General features: G+C 34.2%; 2 protein-coding genes and 1 pseudogene across 2 annotated transcripts; 2 read left to right on the top strand and 1 right to left on the bottom strand.

Moving 5' to 3' along the window:
- Nucleotides 1–7,997: 7,997 nt before the first annotated feature.
- LOC114395614 (receptor-like protein 7) lies at nt 7,998–12,785 on the top strand. Its single transcript, XM_028357443.1, is given in 4 exon segments — nt 7,998–10,799; nt 12,123–12,243; nt 12,246–12,453; nt 12,680–12,785. Coding segments are annotated over 4 exon segments (3,135 nt in total). The 3' UTR covers nt 12,684–12,785.
- LOC114395617 lies at nt 12,670–14,499 on the top strand (annotated as a pseudogene).
- Nucleotides 14,500–14,582: 83 nt separating this feature from the next.
- Nucleotides 14,583–17,385, bottom strand: LOC114395616 (ethylene-responsive transcription factor WRI1-like). Its single transcript, XM_028357445.1, has 8 exons — nt 16,723–17,385; nt 16,540–16,622; nt 16,377–16,385; nt 16,193–16,281; nt 16,020–16,093; nt 15,788–15,838; nt 15,622–15,698; nt 14,583–15,504 (listed from the first exon to the last, which is right to left on the bottom strand). The coding sequence occupies exons 1-8, from the start codon at nt 16,953–16,955 to the stop codon at nt 14,942–14,944; spliced, it is 1,179 nt and encodes a 392-aa protein (XP_028213246.1). The 5' UTR covers nt 16,956–17,385; the 3' UTR covers nt 14,583–14,941.
- Nucleotides 17,386–19,296: the final 1,911 nt, after the last annotated feature.

The following is a 19,296-nucleotide window of genomic DNA, read 5'->3' as shown; positions in this document are numbered from 1 at the left end:
TCTAACTATTTATTTAATGTCATTTTGATATTATTGTTTTTTTTTCTTAATATCATGTTTATGGCTTGATCAGCCATGCTCGTGTAGTGTTATAGAATTTATGTATTGGAAAATGTTTATCTTCTAAGAACTTGAAAAGATCGAGCATCTAAGTAATCTATGTCTGGGATAAAATGGTATTATTTAACCTTATTTATGCATTTTTATTCTTAAAGCAAATTATTTGATATAACTTTGGATTAGGAGTGAAATTAGATAATTTAGGCTCTTTCGCATGAGGGATAATGATTAGGGTATGTTAGTGGAAATTTAGATAGTTGCACATGAGGGGTCATGGTTAAATAGTGAAAAACCCTTAATGTTGCATCAAGAGTAATTTTGGTAGGTTGAGTCTCAACATGCTTCATAATTCTACTTCAACCAACAACTCACCCTGAGTGTTTGTATTCTATCTCTTTAATGTGCTCTGCTTAATTATCTTCATTTATGTCAAATTTTATATTCCATATCATTATTTGACTAATACCAAATTTAGTTCATTGATTGCTTGAAATTGGATATATACAAACTCTGAGTACAGTCAAAGTTCCTGTGAACTCGATACTCGGTCTTACCGTTTTAATTACTACTTGAACAAATTGGTGCACTTGCCAATTGATTGACAAGTACCCCTCCAATCCCCATACCATCCAATAGTATTAAGCTTCACGCACAGACTAATGGAAGAAGACCAAGTGGCTTGGTTATGACATGATGACTCTGTTTTGAAGAGTCAAGAAATCCCTCAAGGGTGAGTCTTGCCATCTGGGAAACATACTGGACGCTTAATTTTTGTTCAGAAAACACCACATGGATTTAATCCAATCCATAAAAGGATTTGAATTCATTTTCGAGCAGAGAGAATCTACCACTAGGCCGATTCTAGTGGTTCTCTAAATTAAATCCTACTTGTCATGTATGTAAAATAGCCATTAAGTATGCTAGCAGAAACAATAGACATGAAGTAGCAGATCAAACATGGAGATAAGGGGTGAATATCACTCATTTCAATTACACCAGATAAGATACCCAGGGAAATGCTAAGGATAAAAGAAATCAATAATAAACAAACTCCATTTTGCAAAACCTTCATTCATTATGCAATATCAGTGACCCAACAAGCTCAAGACAGAGGAATGATCATGTGAACTAGTTAACTAATGTATCCCAACCCGCAAGAAACCTAGGAAACCCACCTATTAACATAACACATGCTACAACTTGTTATTCACAAATATAAAAAATGAATTAAATGAAGCCTGCAAACACTTCAAAAGGAACACGTGTGCACATCATAATAAGAACTAGACACAAGGAGCGGTATATGGTCAACATTCATAGCTATGAGACTAAAACGACACATTTCCAATTTCCAAAATCATGAAATTAGAACATGGTATCCAATGCTCACTGCTGTATTAACAAATATATCTTTCAAATTTGAGAATGAAAGCATATCATGTGATTAACAGTAATAGCCCCAATAAATTTACTTTCACTGTATATTTCTATAGACACGTGTATAAAGGCTCAAAAGTTCAGACAAGTCAATCACTCATGCAGAGAGAAAAAATATTCTGCCAAACATCTGCCAATATTATGGTTTTAACATTTTATCAAGCAAGTGTCATGTGACAAAAATAAAATAAAACAAAAAAAGCTAAACTATTGCAAAACAGAGAAACTAAAGGCAGGGTTTTTTTTTCAAAGCAGATTATATTAACTATCATAGAATAATGAGAAAAGCTAAGGAACATCAAAATTATAATCAGAAGACTCAGGATATACATTGGCCTTTGAATGTTCAAGTTCAACAGCAAAACAAAATTTACTAAAAGCGGTGGGAGATAGATTATCTTGAGCACAGATTCACAGAATCTTTGCAATCTCAAGTTTAAGATACAAATCAAATCTTCAAAACTACATACACACGTTTGGAAATTGTCCCATGAATCAGTGATGGATACTTGCAGATTCCTGAGGAGTCATTTCAATTTTTGAGCTCCTAACATTAACAAAGGCATATATGTTTTGATTGCTTTTTATTTCATTCTCAATTTGCCACTGCCTACTTGGTTTTGGCTACCAATTGTGTAGTTGAGTAGTCCTTTATCCTTTTTTGTTGGAATATGTCCTGAAATGATCAATCATTAAAGCCATTGGTAGTGTCTGCATAATGCCTCTGGGGCCTTAAAATTCTTATCTGGTTGCTCATGTAGGTTCGTGCTGTTATGGAAAAATATCCCACCTATCAATCTATTTTTGCTTAGCTATCATATGAAGAGAGTCAGTTGCTTGACAAGGCATTCAATGAGGAGGAGGAGAAAAGGCTTTGCTTGGCATTTGAGCAACAGATTTATCTTTAACAGTTCTGAGTATTGTAATTTTTGCCCCATGTAGTGAATTAGTTAAATATTTTAAAATTTATTGGATCTTTCTTTACTAACTGATGGAAACAAAATTGGAAGTCATTGTGTTGGAAGGAAATTGATTGGCTTAAATGTATTTGTTTTATTCTTTGTACAAGTTACTTCTTATATTCATTAGTAAGCCGCTCTATTTTGTTGATATTGCAGTTTCATTATGCTGTGTTCTTCGCGTATATGAGGTTAAGGGAACAGGAGATCTGGAACTCAATGTGGATTCAGAATGTGTTGCTCAGAATAAGAAGTCCCGAGTTCATGACAGTGTTGTCTTCATATTTTAGTTTGATTGCTCATTATAGTTTGTATGTTCGTTGGGACAATATTAATTTGTATAATTTCTGCATTCTCCATCTGAGTTGTCGGCTGGTAGACACTAAACAGCCACTGTTCAGAATATTGAGATAAAATAATTACTCTTATGCTGAAAGATCTTCTGTAATATGGAAGGAGGATTTCTTTTAGTAAAATTTGATTGAAATATGTTCAGTTTTAAAGATGTTAAGACTCAATTTGTATGTTGTGACTGTTACAGTAAATGTTTTTTGGAATAAACATGCTAGCTGGATTTACGTATCGGTGTGGCTTAATCTCTTTCTGTTGTTTCTACTCAAACTAGGATTAAGATCATATTTCCATTATTTCAGATTTTTTCATTTCTTTTGCATTTTTAAATTTTATATTTATCAGCGTTTCAGTAAACCTAATTATTTGGTTTATAAGAGGGGTGATAATATTATGTCATGTCACCTCCAAACTTGTGAACTTAATATCTGGTATTATAAAAATACTTTGTGGACTTTGTGCCTCCTTTTTACTTAATATTTCTCACTCTTCTCCAGTTTCTTCCCTTGTACCAATCCTCCCAAAGGCTATGTGCTCTGTTTTTCCACCAAGGAGTCACTCTGTCTGGTTTCCATTACCCCAGACCCAGCAATAGAAAACTAAAAATAGCAGTTTGATATTATTTAAGCATTTTTTTTACAATACAATGTTTAATTTAGTTGTGACATTTTATTTATCATGTAATATAAGATATTTGAATTATTCTAATTTGATAATATTACTTTTTTTTAAAAATGTTTACAATTAGTTTATTTCATGTTAAAAGGATTAATTTAGCCGTGACGCTTTAACTATTTATTTCATAATTAAAGTCTTAGAGACAAGTAAACATACGGTAAACAGGCATACAATTATAAACAAACCAAAAACTTGAAATGGACTAAAGGGTTATAGGATGATAGTGAAGAAAATCTCACTATCACATAAGGTTTCAAATAGAGCTTGTACCACTATAGCTATTGAGTTAAATAAAAAAATATTATATCTATCTGTTTATTTGCTTATAATATATAAATTTGTTGCCCCTTCCCTACGTATACGTTACATATGTAAGTTACTTAGCATTTAAAAGCAATTTCTTATTTGTGTCCAACATTTTATTTGAGCATCATTCTACCATTTTAAAATAATCTATGTTATGCTTTTCTATGTTATTATTCATAATAACTTTTAGTTTTCATTAATTCAGAAACTGATCATTATCGCAGAGCGTAATGTAAAAGCCAAGTGGATATTGACCATAGACACATCAGAAAGGTGAATTTAATAGGAAAACTTCATGGATTGGAGTTGATGAAGTTAGCTTCACGATTAAGGCAAAGACTAGAAATAGACGGCTCGCATAATTTTCTTAACCAAAATGCACGACATGATTATTATTTTCATAACTAAACATTTACATTTAAACAATAATGCATGTGACAAGATATTTTTGCATGAATTCGATTAATTGAGTATAAATACCACTCAGTGTTGAACATTTTAGTGTAATTGATCTCTTTATTATGTTAAAATAAGAGTGCACGCTTATTTTAATGTAATAACGAGATGTTCGGTTTAGGCAAATGTTGGAAGTTACATGGAAGTTACTAAAACTTCCATCAACGGTTGGAAGTTACATGGAAGTTACAAAAACTTCCATCAACGGTTGGAAGTTACATGGAAGTTACTAAAACTTTCATCAACGGCAGTTTTTAAAATAGAAAAAACTTCCATCAACCGCCAAAAACCACCTGTTCTTTGATTATAAATAATCATTTTGGTTCAGAAAGCATAACGGTGTGACAAAACATACAAGACGAAAACAAAATTCTTGAATTATAATATTCTGATTTTATCCGATTGAACAATTTTGGTTGAACCCCGAAATTTGATTCAATCTGAAAGTGTTATACACGACTTCAGATTTATCCAAGTATTATCTCGATTTTCAAATTTAACCAACAAAAGATTGAATCAAATTTTTCGAGATGACGAACGATAGTTCGAAGATGACAAGCAAGTTTGCGAAGTTGGACAAGTTTGAAGGGCAGGATTTCAGAAGATGGCAGAAGAAGATGCACTTTCTCTTGACAACATTGAATGTGGTGTATGTGCTGAGTACACTGATGTCGGTGTTTATGGAAGACGAAACTCTGGATCAAACAAGGAAGCGTTCGAAATGGGAGAACGACGATTACATTTGTCGTGGACACATTCTGAACGGTATGTCTGACTCTCTCTTTGATATTTATCAAAATGTTGAGTCTACTAAGGAATTATGGGACTCTCTTGAATCCAAGTATATGGCAGAAGATGCTTCAAGTAACAAATTCTTAGTTAGTAATTTCTTTAATTACAAAATGATTGATTCGAGGCCTGTTATGGAACAATATAATAAACTGCTGCAGATTTTGGGTCAGTTTACTCAACATGATTTGAAAATGGATGAATCCATTGCAGTTTCATCTATAATTGATAAACTGCCTTCTTCTTGGAAAGACTTCAAGCATACCTTGAAACATAAGAAGGAAGAGTTGACTCTGGTTCAACTCGGTAGTCATTTCATGATTGAGGAGTCGCTGAGGGATCAGGAAATTGACAAAGTCAATGATAAAAATGTAGCAGGTTCCTCTTCCGTTAATATGGTAGAGGAAAGTGAAACAGTTAAGCAAAATTACAATGCTAAAGGTAACAAACGAAAATTTCAAGGAAATAAGAACAAAGGTCCAAACAAACAGACAAAATTGTCATGTTGGAAGTGTGGGAAACCTGGTCATTTAAAGAGGGATTGCCGGGTGTTCAAAGGAAAGAACAAGGCTGGTCCAAGTGGGTCTAATGATCCTGAAAAGCAACAAGGTCAGATTGTAGTGAATAATTTTAATTCGAATACGAATTCAAATTATGTATCACTAATATCTGATGCATTCTATGTGCAAGATGATACGTTGCTTGGTGGTTTGATTCGGGAGCAACAAGCCATGTGTGCAAAGATCGTTGTTGGTTCAAGGAATTTAGACCAATCGATGATGACTCTATTGCGAAAATGGGCAATGTTGCAACTGAACCAATCCTAGGATTAGGTTGTGTGAATTTAGTTTTTACTTTCAGAAAAAGTTTGTATTTGGATAATGTCTTATTTGTACCTGGTATTCGTAAGAACTTATTGTCTGGTATGGTTTTAAATAATTGTGGTTTCAAGCAAGTACTTGAAAGTGACAAGTACATCTTGTCAAGACATGGTTCGTTTGTTGGATTTGGTTATCGTTGTAATGGAATGTTTAAATTAAACATTGATGTTCCTTTTGTTCATGAATCTGTTTGTATGGCCTCGTGTAGTTCTATAATTAATATGACAAAATCAGAAATTTGGCATGCTAGATTAGGACATGTTCATTACAAAAGATTAAAAGATATGTCAAAAACAAGTATGATTCCTCCTTTTGATATGAACATTGAAAAATGCAAAACTTGCATGTTGACCAAGACCACTAGGAAACCTTTTAAGGATGTTAAAAGTGAGACTAAAGTCTCAGACCTTATTCATAGTGATTTGTGTGATTTGCATGCTACTCCATCATTAGGTCATAAAAAATATCTTGTTACTTTTATTGATGATGCATCAAGGTATTGTTATGTATATTTATTAAATACAAAAGATGAAGCTCTTGATAAATTTAAAATTTATAAGAAAGAGGTAGAACTTCATCAAAATGGGCTAATCAAAACTCTTCGTACGGATAGGGGAGGTGAGTATTATGATCTAGTTTATTTTCAATCTACTGGAATAATACATCAAACTACAGTTCCCTATACACCACAACAGAATGGTGTAGCCGAAAGGAAGAATAGAACCTTGAAAGAAATGGTGAATTCCATGTTATCCTATTCGGGTTTAAGTGAAGGATTTTGGGGTGAGGCTATGTTGGCAGCCTGTTACTTGTTGAACCGAATTCCTAACAAAAGGAATAAGGTTACCCCATATGAACTTTGGCACAAAAAGACACCAAATTTGAGTTATCTCAAAATTTGGGGATGTAGGACTGTGAGAACTCAGCATAATTTGGCCGATCATTTAACCAAAGGGTTAAGTAGAGATCTCGTGAAAAGGTCGACTGTGGGATTAGGATTAAAGTCCATCTGAAATCTCTTATGTTAAGATACCCAATTCCCATCTAATATGACATTAGGTGCTGAATTCAATGTGGAAAGCTTAACATGTAGAGATTGGAACACATCATCGAAAGTATCCCAAAAGGAATGTGTTCGGTTCTGCAAGTTAAGGAGGTTGAAGTATAACTTCTTAATGGTTCTTTTGAAAAATTGCATTTGCAGGTGCAAAAAAAAAAAGAAAAGGACTACCTATATAAGCATGAAGTTTAGCCGTTTCAAGAAGTTGGGACTTGGCTTTGATATGCTTATGAAGGATAGGGACACAGGCTAGTAAAACTAGTGTCGAGCAAGAGTAATGTTATAAACTATTGTGCAGATTATCTTCATGTATTCATTATGAATAGAAAGGGTTCAATCCTTAGTGACACCCTGATATTCGAATATTTGAAACGTATAATTTGCTAAGATGAAATTCAATCGTCACGATATTTCGTCTATGCAGTAGTTTGTGGTATGTTATGACTTTGGTGATTTGATCGGTAATTACACTAAAATGGGGGAGGTTTGTTGGACATTTTAGTGTAATTGATCTCTTTATTATGTTAAAATAAGAGTGCACACTTGTTTTAATGTAATAACGAGATGTTCGGTTTAGGCAAAGGTTGGAAGTTACATGGAAGTTACTAAAACTTCCATCAACGGTTGGAAGTTACATGGAAGTTACAAAAACTTCCATCAACGGTTGGAAGTTACATGGAAGTTACTAAAACTTTCATCAACGACAGTTTTTAAAATAGAAAAAACTTCCATCAACCGCCAAAAACCATCTGTTCTTTGATTATAAATAATCATTTTGGTTCAGAAAGCATAACGGTGTGACAAAACATACAAGACCAAAACAAAAATCTTGAATTATAATCTTCTGATTTTATCCGATTGAACAATTTTGGTTGAACCCCGAAATTTGATTCAATCTGAAAGTGTTATACACGACTTCAGATTTATCCAAGTATTATCTCGATTTTCAAATTTAACCAACACTCAGTGCATCTAACTGTTTATGTGAGCACTTCAGCTAATAAATTATTAAGAGATACAATGTGGTTTAGGTGGTCTTTTGGCCTGTCAATAGAGTTTTTGTTGCTTTATTCACTGTTTTCATTCACAGCTAATTGTCTCATTTTCGTTCCTCCAAAAAGTTGCCATGAAATTGAAAGCCGTGCCTTGTTACAATTTAAGGAAAGGTTTGTTATTAATAAGTCTGCTTCTTCTAATCCTTTTAGTTATCCTAAAATAGCATCTTGGAATGAAACCACTGATTGCTGCTCATGGGAAGGCATTCAATGTGATCACCACACAGCTCATGTCATTGGTGTTGATCTCAGTAGCAGTCACATCTATGGTACAATGGATGCTAATAGCAGCCTCTTTCACCTCAAACATCTTCAAAGTCTTGATCTTGCTGATAATCACTTCAATTACTCTCAAATTCCTTCTAGGATTGGTGAGCTTTCACAGTTAAGGTATCTGAACCTTTCTCAAGCCTATTTTTTTGGTGAAATCCCACAACAAGTTTCACGATTGTCCAAGTTACTGTCTGTTGATATATGTGGGACGTTTTATTCTGATTCTGACAATGCAGACTATCTTTTGAGTTTGAAAATATCCACTCTAAGAAGCTTAATTCAAAACTCAACTAATCTTGAAATACTTCTTCTTGATTTGGTGACCATTTCATCTTCCGTACCTGATATATTCACAAACATTACATCTTTGCGTCAACTCTCTCTTTACAATTGTGAACTATATGGGGAATTTCCAGCTAGAATATTCCATCTTGCAAACTTGAGACATCTGGATTTGGAAAATAACCTAAACCTCAGAGGTAAATTTCCAGATTTTCATTCAAGTGCACAAATTATCACCTTAAAACTCGCTTCCACAAGTTTCTATGGTACACTACCTGCATCTATTGGAAATCTCAAGTCTTTGACTTGGTTATCAATTTCTCAATGCAACTTTTCAGGGATCATTCCTTCTTCGTTTGGAAACCTCTCTCAGCTTACATTTCTAGATATTGCAAACAACACATTCAAGGGCCATCTTTCTTCATTCTTGGCAAATCTTACCAAATTGCACACCCTGAGAGTTGGTTTTAATGAATTTACTACTGACACCATCTCATGGATTTGTAAGCTGTCAGGAATAGATGATTTGGATCTTAACGTGGTTCATATTGGCAGCAAGATTCCATTATGTTTTGCAAATCTCACTCAGCTATCTGCCTTATCCATATATCACAGCAATTTATGTGGACAAATTCCATCCTGGATAACGAACCTAACTAATTTAGCTTACATTTTTCTTGCAGAAAATAATCTTCAGGGTGCAATTCCAAACTCTCTCTTCAAACATGAGAACCTAGAATTTTTTAATGTGGCCTATAATCAGTTGGAGGGAGAATTAGAACTTGACAAGTTTCTAATGCTAAAAAAGCTACGTGTTCTTGGATTATCTTACAATAAATTGTCATTAATATATGGAAAAAATCCATCCAATGTAAGCGTTTCTCAAATTGGATTTTTAGGTTTGCGTTCTTGTAATTTGAGTGAGTTTCCAAATTTTCTCCGGGACTTGCCTAAACTGTCAGTTCTTTTTATGTCAAACAATAGTGTCAATTCCTTCCCGATTTGGATGGGGGGGAAAACAACTCTTCGAACAAGTCTTCAGGGCTTAATTGTTTCCCACAGCTCATTGGTAGGAAATATATCCCCACTGATATGCAATTTGAAATCTCTTGTGCATCTTGATTTATCATTTAACAACTTAACCGGCATGGTTCCCTCATGTTTGGGAAGTTCTATCCAATCTCTACAGTCTTTGGTGCTAAAAGGAAACAAATTGTCTGGCCCAGTTCCTCAGACATATATGATAACAAGTGCACTGAGAATGATTGATTTAAGCAATAACAATCTGCATGGTCAAATTCCAAGAGCACTGCTAAAGTGTAGAATGCTCGAGTATATTGATATCAGCCATAACCAAATGAATGATTCATTTCCCTGTTGGCTGGGAACTCATCCGGAGCTGAAAGTTGTTGCTTTACGTGATAATCATTTGTATGGATCTATAAGGTGCCCTACAGCATGCACATTTCCCAAACTGCACATCATCGATCTTTCTCGCAATCAGTTCTCTGGAAGTTTGCCTTCCAAAATAATCGACCAATGGAAAACCATGAAAGCTTCAAACAAGAATCAATTACAGTATGAGAATTATTTGACCTATTGGGTGTTGGGAAGGTACAGATGGCGGCAATATATTGATACTTATTCATTTACAATGTTTAACAAAGGCATGGTCATGGTTTATGGAGATCTCCAAGAGTTTTACAACCTTATAGCCGTTGATCTTTCAAGTAACAAATTCAGTGGGGAGATTCCAGATGTTATAGGAAACTTAACAGGCCTAGTTTTGCTCAACCTGTCCAACAACATGCTTAGTGGTAGCATTCCATCTTCCTTAGGGAAGCTTTCAAACCTTGAAACATTGGATCTTTCTCTCAACAGTTTATCAGGGAAGATTCCCCAACAATTGGCAGAACTAACCTTTCTGTCGTTCTTTAATGTGTCATTTAACAACCTCTCAGGTCCTATACCACAAAATAAGCAGATTGGTACATTTGAAGGTAGTTACTTTGAGGGTAACGAAGGACTGTGTGGGATTCAATTATTGAAGAAATGTGAGGAAGATGAAGGGTCACCATTTGCTCCTGGTTCAGCCTCTGATGATGATCAAGACTCTGGATTTTCGGTTGAGTTTGACTGGAAAGTTATTCTGATTGGGTATGGGGGTGGACTTCTTGTGGGAGTAGCATTGGGAAGGACTTTCGGCCAAGAAGTACTTGAATGGCTTACAAGGGTCATATGAGTTGAGTCATAGATAAGGAAGCAGAATATTAATGTGTGGACTATGTTTTTCAAACGTTTGTGGTCATTTCCTCTTTCTTTCTTTTCTTTTCTTTTCCTTTTTTTGTTAGCGGGAGTGTTTTATGATTTTCAGATGGTGTCATATATTTAAGTAAATGGATCTGGATTCTTTCTTGTACAGTGAGAGAATCTAAGGCATAAATATTTTCTTTTTTCTTTTTAATCAATGTATTTAAAGTATTTTAGTTCTCTTGTGAGATTCCGAAGTATTTCTACAAACAACTAAGTTTTTGTAGACAGTATATTACTAATAGAAAAGTTTGTGCGTAATACATGGGTCAATATTTTTTAGTTACTTCGAATAAGAAGTAAATATGTTTTTGACTTGAATTTGGGAAATAACCAGAACTTCACTGGTAAATTTCCTGATTTTCATTCAAGTGCACAAATTACCATGGTAGAACTCGATATATTCCACAAGTTTCGTGGTACGCTACCTGCTTCCATTGGAAACATCAAGTCTTTGAATTGGTTATCAATTTCACAATGCAATTTTACAGGGTCTATTAAGTCACTTACAATACATCAGTAAAAGTAAGTGACTTAATCAAGCCCTACATCTATCAGTACAAGTAAGTGACTTATTCAACATTCAATAACATAATTTTATCGATCATATCAATATTTTTGTTTAGTTATCATTATTTTACAATTTTAAGAAATTCTTTATTATGTTTCTCTCTCTTATTATTCATAACAATTTTTCAATTTTCCTTAATTTAAGGACTAGTTAAATTGATTACGTATACTTATTTGGCGAACTAAATTTATGTATTGCTCTAAAAAATTCATACTTGAAATTTTATAGGAAGACGGATAAAATGAAGGACAACTCAAATATATATATATATATATATATATAAACAGCCAAGTTATGAGTGTAAACACTAATATGGATTTAACGGGAAAACTTTTTGTATAGGAGTTGAAGTTAGCTTCACAATTAAGGCAAAGACTAGAAATGGACCGGCACCCATAGTGTTAGCCAATTTAATGCATGACACTGTTCCTGACTAAACATTTTCATTTCTAGCTAATAACGGTCAATGCACGTTATCAATTAGATATTTTTTCATAAGCAGTCAATTAATTGAACATAAATACCATTGAGTGCATCTTGCTGTTTATGTGAACATTTTAGCTTATAAATTGTTGAAAGATACAATGGGGTTTTGGTGTTCCTTTGCTCTCTCAGTACAGTTTTTCTTGCTTTAATCACTGTCTTCAATCACAGTTACTAATTATCTTTTTGTGCCACAAAGATGAAAGTCATGCCTTGATGCAAATTAAGGAAAGGTTTGTTATTAGTAAGTCTTCTTATAATCCTTTCAGTTATCCTAAAATAGTATCTTGGAATGCAACACTGATTGCTGCTCATGGGATGGCATTCAATGTGATGAGAAAGCAGGTCATGTCGTTGGCATTGATCCCAGTAGCAGTCAGATTTTTGGTACAATGGGTGCTAATAGCAGCCTCTTTCACCTCAAACACCTTCAAAGTCTTGATCTTGCTGATAATCACTTCAATCAATCTCAAATCCCATCGAGCATTGGTGAGCTTTCACAGTTAAGATATCTAAACCTTTCTGTAGCTAATTTTTCTGGTGAAATCCCACATCAGTTTGCACAGTTGTCCAAGTTACTGTCACTTGATCTATGTAGTGCATATTATTCTCTATCTGTAATCAATCTTTTGAGTCTCGAAATATCCACTCTAAGAAGCTTAATTCAAAACTCAACTAATCTAGAAATTCTTCATCTTAATTATGTGACCCTTTCGTCGTTTGTACAGCTGATATATTTACAAATATTACTTCTCTACAACTACTCTCGCTTCACCATTGTGAACTATATGGGGAATTTCCAGCTGTAACATTCCATCTTCCCAAATTGAGATGTCAGGATTTGGGAAATAATGAATACCTCACTGGTAAATTTCCTGATTTTTATACAAGTGTGCAAATTACGTCATTAAATCTACTGGAGACAAGTTTTTATGTTACACTACCTGCATCCATTGGAAATCTCAATTCTTTGAATTGGCTATCAATTCCATATTACAATTTTTTGGGGTCTATTGCTTCTTTATTTGGAAACCTTTATCAGCTTACGTTTCTAGATATTACACAGAACAAATTCAAGTGCCACCTTTCTTCTTTCTTGGTATATCATACCAAATTACACACCCTGAGAGTTGGTTTGAAAGAATTTACTACTGACACTATCTCATGGATTTTTAAGCTGTCAAAAATAGATAATTTGTGTCTAGAGTTTGCAAATATTGGCAGCAAGATTCCATTATGTTTTGCAAATCTCACCCAGCTACCTGCATTATCCCTACATCACAGCAATTTAAGTGGACAAATTACATCTTGGATAATGAACCTAACTAGTTTAGCTTACATGAATCTTGCAGAATACAATCTTCAGGGTGCAATTCCAAACTCCCTTTTCAAACTTGAGAACCTAGAAGTTTTCTCTATGGCCTATAATTTGTTGGAGGGAGAATTAGAGCTTGAAAAGTTTCTAATGCTCAAAAGGCTGTTGTTTGTTAGATTATCTTTCAATAAATTGTCAATAATTAGTAGAAAAAATCCATCGAATGTAAGCCTTTCTCAAATTCAATTGTTAGGCTTGCGGTCATGCAATTTGATTGAGTTTCCAAATTTTCTCCAGTACTTGGCAAAACTTGCATATCTTTACATGTCAAACAATAATGTTAATTCATTACCCAGTTGGATTTGGGGGGAAACAAGTCTTTTGGTCATGGTTTATGAAGAACTCCAAGAGTTTTTACAACTTGATAGCAATTGATCTTTCAAGTAATAAATCATGTGGGGAGATTCCAGAAGTTATGGGAGACTTAACGGGCCTTGTTATGCCGAAACCTCTCCAACAACATGCTTAGTGGCAGCATTCCGTCTTCCTTAGGGAAACTTTTAAACCTTGAAGCATTGGACCTTTCACTCAATAGTTTATCAGGGAAGATTCCTCAACAATTGGCACAACTATCCTTTCTTTCGTACTTTAGTGTGTCCTTTAACAACCTCTCAGGTCCAACACCACAGACTAAACAGTTTGCTACATTCCAAGGCAGTTCATTTGAGGGAAACCAAGGACTTTGTGGGAATCAATTATTCAAGAAATGTGAGGAACATACAGGGCTACCATTTACTGTACCTACCTCTGATGGTGATCATGAGTCATGATTTTTTGGTGAATTCATGGAAAGTGGTTCGGATTGGGTATGGGGGTGGACTTTTTGCAGGAGTGGCATTGGGAAGCACTTTCAGTCATGAGATATTTGCATGGCTTAAAAGGATTTGTTGAGTTGGAAACAAGAGATTTTCTGAGTGCTTTCTTTTCCTTGTATTAATTTGTGGTTTTCATTGTACTCCTTTTCTTCAGTTATTGTATTTAGCAAGAGTCTGTTTTGTAAAACTGTTTTATTCACTTTAGCTGTTGTCTTCTCTTTATGCTTGCTCCTGTGACTACATTGTACCAATATTATATGACAAAGTTTACAAACATAACAGCTAATTCATACTTAACCAGAACACGTACATGTATGCAATCCAAATATGGGAACAACAACAAATGTATGAGAAAGTTGAGTTTTTGTTCCCTCCATTTGAATGGTGAGTGAAATGGTTGCAACAAATTATTCAGTTGTGTAATGAAAGACATCCTATAGCTTTAGTGTAATAATATACTTTCTTTTTAATGTTTGATTTACTTATTTACACAATACAATGAAAAGCATGTATTGATGCAATTTAACTATTTACACTAGACCTTGATTATGGACTGCAGCAATCGCAATTGACCTGCATCAGCCTTCAACGGTCACCCTTATGCAGCAACAACCAAAAACACAATTTTAAACCTATTTTGAAACATAACATGAGGGGATTGCTTTTTGTTAAGAAGAACTTCCATGTACATGTTCCTGTTATCAAGCCTGTTCTTTTAACAAATATCATTATTCTCTTGTCTAAAAGTGGAAGGAACTGAGATCAAGACAAATTGAGGGCAAAATCTACACAATCTATGTTCAAAATATTGAGTGCAGCTCTCTTTCCTGAAATTCCAAGTTGTATCTGGTGGAATCACACACAAATGGAATATCACCAAAGCTATTGAAGAAGATTCCATCCAGATCATCATCGCTAGCTATTTGTGGCTGTTGATCCTTAGTGACTTCCCCATCAGCTTCTTCTCCAGAAACATTTGAATTCTTTTCAACCAATTCTCTAAATAGCGAAGAGCGCAGAAGGAGACCAAGTGCAGTGGGAGAAGATGACTTATTGCTTGAGAATTGGTAGGTTTTGTTTCCAAAACTTTCATGCTTTACAGGTGAATCCAGAGAATCTGGACTGATAAAACTGTTGTGAAGGACCAAAGACTTAGACTCTTCTGTTAGAGCATAGTTAGATGGGGATGCCAACTTTTGATGCTCTAGTACTGCATGTGATTCAAGATTTGCTTCTGGGGTGCCTCCTCCTGAAGGCTTTAACCATTTTATGTAAGTGCTCAAATCAAAGTTTGTTACAGCATGAATTCCTCTGTACTCAATGGCTGCTATGTCATAAGCATGCGCAGCTTCTTCTTGGGTGCCTATGTTGCTCAACAAAAATATGCTATTCAGAGGCTAATGAATGAAAGAAGCATAACCATATCTTTATTTTGTGTATTTGTGACAACACCATAATGGCTTGTGGAGATTTAACTTACTGTAGGTGCCAAGGTAGAGATATTTGTTTCCAAAAACCCTTCCTATTCTTGCTTCCCATCTACCATTGTGGTGGTGCCTGCAAAACATTCTCCACATGTTAGTGATTCATCTTCACAAGTAACAATTCAGAAGCCAATTCGTGTTTTATTCATCAAAATAATCTACCTTGCAACACCCCGATACTTTGATACACCTCTTGAAAAGCCACTGCTCTTTCTGTAAAATCAATTTCAAAATAACCAAAGTCAAAAAATCATATATAATATCAAATTCTATACAACTTTATCTGCTGCAAACACTACTATAGTACTATTGCTATCTCTTATAAAATATAAAACTGCAGTTACTTCTCTGACCCTTCTCAAGGTTTCAAGAGAACTAAATCACAAGTATTTACCTCCTTAAAGTGGCCAAATACTCCTCTTTGGTCATAGTCTGCATTATTTCTATCTCTTTCTCATAATCTGATATCTGTTGAAAGTATAAGGAGCATTAGATAAATCATCTGCGTCTAAACAAAAATATAGTCTGTCATTTCATATTAATCATAGGTAATTACTATCATCTTACTGGAAAATTGGTGAAAGTTGAATTTCCCCAATACTTAAGTGCAGCTAAATCATATGCTCTGGCAGCAGATTCTTCTTCATCATAAGCCCCTGCAATATTTAAAAAATAACATTTTATCATCATGTTATACATGATTGACAGAATGATTAACCAAAATCTTGGCTCTCATAATCAAGCTACTCACCAAGGTAAACTGTTAATCAATGCCAATTCCAGTTCAAGTTCCAAAAGGAAAGGATGAACATGAAAACATGTTAGCATGTTAGCAAGGAGAAGCAAGTGAACGAGAAAAACTAGGCAATATATTGAGAAGTTGATGCTAAAGCCAAAGAGGAGGAACTCTATACCTTGCTTCCCTTTCTTCTTCTGTGTTATGTTCCAAGAGAGTTTGTCCCACAAGTGAGCTTCATACCGACCCGTCCATCTATGTCTGTTTACAGTCTAATTTGGATTAGCAAATTCAACAAAAGACAAAAGTAGTTAGCGGTCTTTGAAACTATAGAACAATTGGAAATTCCTTCTTATATGACCTGCTAACACCGCGAAATCTTGAGCTTCTCTTTGTTGTGCTGATTGAAGAATTTTCACCAACTTCTTGCTGTGGTGACTGCTGGTGGTGGTTATCATCACGGCTGCTTGCTGCTGCAGCAACCTCTCTTCGTCGTCTCTTGACACCCCATGTTCCTTGGAACTCACCTTCTACCATAGACATTTGGCTCCTTCCAAGCTTCACTTCAATAATATTCTCTTTCATCATTACCATTTCTTTTGTATTGTGATGTTCTAACTGTTTGGTAGAGTCTCTTTTTATCCCTTCTCAACTGAGCTTAACTTGATGCAATGTTTGTGAGGTGTGTGTTGTTCTTATAATTTGCATGCTTAATTTGTCCTTATTATGCTTTGGTATTTATCGTTAGCTACAATATTGAAGTTACAAACAAGGAGGACGATAATTACGGGGGAAATTAGAGAACAGGTTTGTGTTGTCCCTATTGCCAGCTCAAAGTCCATGAGTCTTGAATTTGCTTCGTGAGAATTCTAACCTCCCATACCCATATAATAAATAAGTACTCCCCTTTCAAAATGATAGTGATGTGCCAAAATTTTCGTATTCACACCCACATTTTCATTTGATGCATGGTAAGACTCATCTATGAACCAAAACTCTAAGAAGACATTTTCTACTATAATAAAATAGGTGTGAGAACATAGTTTATTAGCATTATTCAGTTTTTATTGTACCACGGTAAATGCAAAGTATATATATATTTATGCTTTTACAAACTAAAATTACTGAATGTTTTTCCGTTTTGACCAGGATTACCAAATAGTAGCGTTACGTTGATAAATTGCTGCCTTATGGTTGTTTGTTTCTGGAAGGAAACCAATACCCCATCAAGCAGGCTAGGTGAATTGAAATTGTTTATCTTTGTTTTTCTCTTGCATTGTTTATCTCCGACAATCCTAGTCGTTTTTAACCAACATTTTAATTCTGTCATGGGGATTATGAGATTATATGAATAGCAAGCAGTCTTAAAATAATATTGGTGAAAATAAGCACTAAGTTGCTTTTGAACGGTAAAATAACACAACTACTCTTGCCCTTTTAATTACCTTCACTAAAATAATTGCCTTTAGTTTGTGTACCTACACAGAGTAGACAGATAAATTTTCTGTTTGTGTAAGTCCTTTAGGTGATGTTATTTTTCCAAATAATATTTGGCAGGCTGATCGAAAGTTAGGATACCTATATAAGACATTTCAACACTAAGGTCCCAATAGTAATAAATGAGAATAATGAATGAAAATTAATAGTCTCTTACCTTAATATTCATGTGGTTATTTTATATACCTTAGTTGGCTTTAGACTTATGAGCCATTTCACAAGATTATCATTTTTAGGTAATGTATCTCTAATTATCATTAGGGAACTGAATTCACTCCTAATGGTTATTTATTGATCAATCTAAGAAGTATTTTCTTTAAATAAATAGTTATAGGTAAGGTGGGAGTGTCCGATATTTGGCCATGCCAAATATCCAAACATTATCCTATAGAGTATGATAAGGTGTTGGATTTTTTCCTAGGCCAAATGCCTAACATTGATATGAATAGAAAGCAATCATATGAGATTAAGGTAATAATAAAAATAATACTAGGTATTCGGTTAGATCGAATACCTGATACTAGTCAGAGGATAACCTTTTTGGATAGGATACTCGTGGTATTCGACATTCAACATGACTCAATACCTAACACTAGTAAACAAAAGATTCTTAGATGCTAGGATAATAGGTACTCAGATATTCGGTAGAGTCAAATACTTCATACTAATAAATAAATAAAAATTATCTTTTGAAGAATAGGATAACCATGATATCGAAATATTCGGTAAGGTTGAATACCTGATATTGATAAATATAAGCTATCTTGAAGGTTAAGCTAATGGGTACTCGAAACCTCTAATAGTTATATTTGAATATCCTAGAGGTTTTATTAGAGTATTCTTGATTAATAAGTTGGATCGAATATTTATCGGGTATAGTTTGAAATATGTTTTCTCAGAATGGAAGTTTAGATTAGAATCTAATTGGGGTTTTATTATAGTAGAGAAAGAAAGAAATGTCGTAGCAGTTGTAATTTCTGGATACAACTTCGCACTTTACTAACAGTGCGTGTGTGTGAATAATTGGATGTGATTTTTTATATTTTGTATGTCATTTTAAGATACTAATAAGTATAACTTTCACACTCAAATATAATTTTATATTTTTCAACAAACAAATTTTTAAACACGCTATAAATGTATACTTTTGGAAAAGTGAAAATAGTCCTGAAAGTGATATCGAAGGCATACCAATGCCAAACAATTTGGTAATTTAACAATGCAAGTTTGACTTGTCGCTGACAGAATAGATCCAGAATGTTTTTCTTCAGTTTTAATTCGTTGTGAGCAAAACAGCTTACAGGAAAACGAAAGGTGGAGTTTTATATTTGGAAATAAAAATATATTGAATTGAAAAGGTTTATGCTTTTGTGCATTATAGTATTTACCTTGGATTCATCTCTGTCCAGTTGGAATCTTTCTTGGCGCAGGAAAGAAT

The sequence above is a fragment of the Glycine soja genome, chromosome 18 (assembly GCF_004193775.1).
Source record: "Glycine soja cultivar W05 chromosome 18, ASM419377v2, whole genome shotgun sequence".
Lineage (NCBI taxonomy): Eukaryota > Viridiplantae > Streptophyta > Magnoliopsida > Fabales > Fabaceae > Glycine > Glycine soja.
Note: the sequence above shows the minus strand (reverse complement) of the source record. Positions and strands in the feature narration are given on the sequence as shown.